Source organism: Herpailurus yagouaroundi, unplaced genomic scaffold, assembly GCF_014898765.1.
Source record: "Herpailurus yagouaroundi ecotype Mexico unplaced genomic scaffold, PumYag 63165, whole genome shotgun sequence".
Taxonomy (NCBI): domain Eukaryota; kingdom Metazoa; phylum Chordata; class Mammalia; order Carnivora; family Felidae; genus Herpailurus; species Herpailurus yagouaroundi.
In genome coordinates, this window is record NW_024416775.1 from 1 (window position 1) to 4,644 (window position 4,644).

Below are 4,644 nucleotides of genomic sequence, written 5' to 3' on the forward strand. Positions count from 1 at the left end.
GAGGGTATTATGCTAAGTGAAATAAGTCAGGCAGAGAGAGACAGATATCATATGATTTCACCATATTTCCTGAGTAACTTGACAGGGAACTAGGAGGGTGGTGAAGGGGGGGGGAGTTAGAGAGAGGGACACCAACCATAAGATGTTCTAAATACTGAGAACTCAGGGTTGATGGGGGATGGGGGGAGAAGGAAATTTTGTGGTGGGCATTGAGGAGGGCACCTGTTGGGATGAGCACTGAGTGTGGTATGGACATCAATTTGACAATAAATTATATTTAATTAAAAAAGAATTAAAAATTAAAATAAAAATTTAAAAGTAAATAAAAATGGAAGTATGAAAAACATTTACCATGTAAATGGAAGCAAAAATAATATGGGATTTTAAGAAGCAAAACAGAAAAACAGTATGGAGTTCACTTAGAAAGTTGAAAATAGAAGTACCGTAAAATCTAGCAATCACACTACTGGTATGAACGCCCCAAGTGCAGAAACACTAATTCAAATGGATACATACACGTCTATTTTTATTTTAGCATGATTTACAATAGCCAAATTGTGGAAGCAGCCCAAGTATCCATCAATAGATGAATGGATAAAGAAGATATGGTACATATATAAAATTAAATATTATTCAGCCATAGAAAGAATGAAATGTTGCTATTTGTAATGACATGGATGAAGCTGGAGAGTATAGTGCTAAGGGAAATAAGTCAGAGCAAGACAAATGCCATAAAATTTCACTCATATGCAGAATTTAAGAAACAAGACAAATGAGCAAAGGAAAAGATAGGAGCCACGAAACAGACTCTTAACTATTGATGACAAACCAATGGTTACCAGATGGGAATGGGTAGGGGGAATGACCACTAAGTGCTGTATGGAAGTATTGAATCAGTATATTGTACACCTGAAACTAATATTACACTGTATGTTAACTAATGGGATTTAAATAAAAACTTTAAAAAAGAGGAAAACTATTTTAAAAAATCAATAAAATCCTGTAGAATTCTATAGAATTTCTATATTCCCTGAGGTTTTTAATGTATCTACACTATGGGATTATTGATATGACTATTGAGGCTTTTTGTGAGGTATAAATGCCATAGTCTTTGTGAAGTGCCTGATACACAGGGTCTATCTATAACAAATAATTGATAAAAATTATGTTTCTTCCATTTCTCCTTTGGTATTTTTCATACACCATTTATTGTAAGATTTCACAAACTAAACAGACTTCTGAATTGAAAAGCTGAGTACTGTAAAATTTATATTTATTCTTCTGTGTTAAATTTTCTTCAGATTTTGTCCTAAATATTTTGGCCTTTCCTATCTAATTGTACCTCTAAGAATTCATAGGGAATACTTTTTCATCAAAATCAATTAATAAATTAAATATTGTTAGTTATTAAGTATTTATATTGATGCTTACTAATTTTTATCTTAGACATTTCTTGTATATCAACCTTTCTATTCAAACAATCTATATAACTTCTGACAGATCATGAATTTATCTTGAATATTTCTGCTGTCTTTACAGCCTGTTGAAAACCTCATTTTTACCTGTGATTATTCTTCCTACTTTGCTTATTATCTTCCCAAATCTCCGTTTGGTTGCACATTAATTTTCAGAATCTCTCTGATTCTCACCTCCCAGAAAGACAGTTTAATTATGTTTAGAATTTATTGATACATGTATGGTAGTATTTATTAATATACCCTAATTGTATATCCATTAATTATTACAGTTTTTTCTCAATATTTTCCATTTAACTTGTATATTGGAGTTAAAAGTGGTTTACACATAGGGCAACTAGGTGACTCGGTTAAGTGTCCAACTTAGGTTCAGGTCATGATCTTGCAATTAATGAGTTGGAGCCCCACCTTGGGCTTTCTGCTGTCAGCAAAGAGTTGACTTCAGATCCTCTATCTCCCTCTCTCTGCCCCTACCCTGTTCTCTCTCTTAAAAATAAATAAACATTTTAAAAAGTGGTTTACATATTATTTCCTCAACATTTTTTGTTTTGGGGTAAAGACAATGTGAAAAAAATGTGTCTAGTAAAAATATTTTTTATTTGTATTCCCCACAGCAGAATGCCTTGCTTTAGCCTCTACTCAGTAGTTTTCATTTATGTGCATGACCTGACAATAATGCTTGCAGAAATTAATTTGCACAAATTTACTGCAAGTCACAAAATCTGAGGCAGGGTAGATAAACTTGTTTGAATAAACATAATATTCTTTCTTTTTATTTCCACAACGGAAATAGGTAACAGAGTAGGCCTTATTGGTATAAGGGAACATAATGAAAGTTGTTCTTACTTTCTAGGGACAATTACCTTTTGCTGTAGTAGGGAGTATGGATGAAGTGAAAGTTGGAAAAAGAATGGTCAGAGGCCGTCAGTACCCTTGGGGAGTTTTACAAGGTAAATGTGATAAAAGTGAGCAGGCTTGCTCTGGAAAGCCTGTGTGTGTGTGTGTGTGTGTGTGTGTGTGTGTGTGTGTATTCTCATAGTCCTAAAATATTTTAACTTGAGTCAGTAGTGGTAATTGCTGCTAAATAGTAAATTGAGAGTTACTAATTAGGAGCACAGATTCTTTTACATTTAACTGAATTCTCACTTTGACTATAATTCATTCTCACAGTTTACCAGGTGATGCTTTAGACAAAATTTCTTAGAGGTTTGGTAGAACCTCCTCATTTACCCCAACCTGACATATACATAGTATCTCTCTCTGCATAAACTACTACATTCAGAATGTTGGAAAGTGCTTTGAAAGAAAGAACTTTGAACACTATTAAAGTATAAATGCCAGTCTTTAAAACCTGTTACATGAATTAATGACTACTTAATTTGTAAAGCATTTTTAAGTGGCCACCAAAGAAAAAGGATGGTAAGCTATTTTAAAAAAAAAGAAATGTAATTTACTTTTGGAGAATTCATACCTATATACTTATATTAGCTATCTAACATCATGATGAATTGAAATATTCTGATAGGCAGTCATTTATTCTCTGGTTTATATGATTGTAATACAGATTATTGGGGATTGGATTATTTCCACTTATACTAGTTTCAAAAATGTTTTAATTGATATATTAAAAATTAAACTTATGAAACACACTTAAAAACAATATATTTTAATGTATATTAAATTTGGTTACAATATCATGCACAATAAAGTATATATTGTGCCCAGTAGTCTGGATATGACAAACACAGGAAAGAGCCATATAAACTAATTGGTTGATTTTGAATATTGACTAATTTGGTCTCATAAATATGGGGTATAAATAGAAATAGAGAACTCAAACATGCATAACTTTTAATGTTTTCATGTCAGCAGGATTTACATTAATTAAAGTGTTTCATTAGTGAAATATTATATTCTGTGTTAGCACTCAGTGAAATACCTTGGGGGACAGTTTGTAAAATGCTAACAATTATTAATGAAAAACTGTGTACACTAATATAACATATTATTTCACTGTTTCTTATTTATTCTTTGACTAATAAACTTAAAGCAACTTTCCTGGTCCAAAAATAAACTCTGCCTATAATAGATATGTCCCATATAATTATAGTTACAAAGAATTATAGCTATTTAACAGAACGATCTCTTAGTTGTTATTTTATTTATTTATTTTTTTTTTAAATTTTTTTCAACGTTTATTTATTTTGGGGACAGAGAGAGACAGAGCATGAACGGGGGAGGGGCAGAGAGAGAGGGAGACACAGAATCGGAAACAGGCTCCAGGCTCTGAGCCATCAGCCCAGAGCCCGACGCGGGGCTGGAACTCACGGACCGTGAGATCGTGACCTGGCTGAAGTCGGACGCTTAACCGACTGCGCCACCCAGGCGCCCCTCTTAGTTGTTATTTTAAATGTTTTTCATGCACATATCCACTCTAGATACTGATTGGGTGCAAAGGATTGATAATGAGTGTTGTTACTTTCTTATTTTTCTACCTAGTGGAAAATGAAAATCACTGTGACTTTGTCAAGCTCCGGGATATGCTTCTTTGTATAAATATGGAAGACCTGAAAGAACAAACTCACACTCAGCACTATGAACGTTATAGGTGCTGCAAACTGGAGAAAATGGGCTTTACTGATGTGGGCCCAGACAACAAGCCACTTAGGTGAGTAGAGAAGATCATGTCAGAACAAGCTAATGGGTGATTTAGAAACCCCCTACAACGATGATATGGAATCATTTGGGAATGAGAATAAGTACTTTTCACATTCTGGGTCATACTGAATTTTTTTAATGTCTTATTTTTTTATTTTTATTTTAAAATATAATTTATTGTCAAATAGGCTTACATACAGTGTGTAAAGTGTGCTCTTGGTTTTTAGGGTCGATTCCTGTGGCCTACTGCTTACATCCAACACCCAGTGCTCATCCCAACAAGTGCCCTCCTCAATGCCCATAACCCATTTTCCCCTCTTGAACACCCTCAGTTTCTTCTCTGTATTTAAGAGTCTCTTATGGTTTGCCTCCCTTCCTCTCTGTTTATAACTATTTTTCCCCTTCCTTTCCCCACAGTCTTCTGTTAAGTTTCTCAAGATTCACATATGAGTGAAATCATATGGTATCTGTCTCTCTCTGCCTGACTTATTTCACTTAGCATAATACCCTC

The 4,644-nt window shown here is 33.8% G+C and overlaps 1 protein-coding gene across 1 annotated transcript; it reads left to right on the forward strand.

Annotated features, from left to right (window-relative positions):
• Nucleotides 1-2,152: 2,152 nt before the first annotated feature.
• Nucleotides 2,153-4,148, forward strand: LOC121024308 (septin-14-like). Its single transcript, XM_040466558.1, has 2 exons — nt 2,153-2,425; nt 3,975-4,148. Exons 1-2 carry the CDS (start codon nt 2,359-2,361, stop codon nt 4,145-4,147), a joined length of 240 nt encoding a protein of 79 aa, XP_040322492.1. The 5' UTR covers nt 2,153-2,358; the 3' UTR covers nt 4,148.
• Nucleotides 4,149-4,644: the final 496 nt, after the last annotated feature.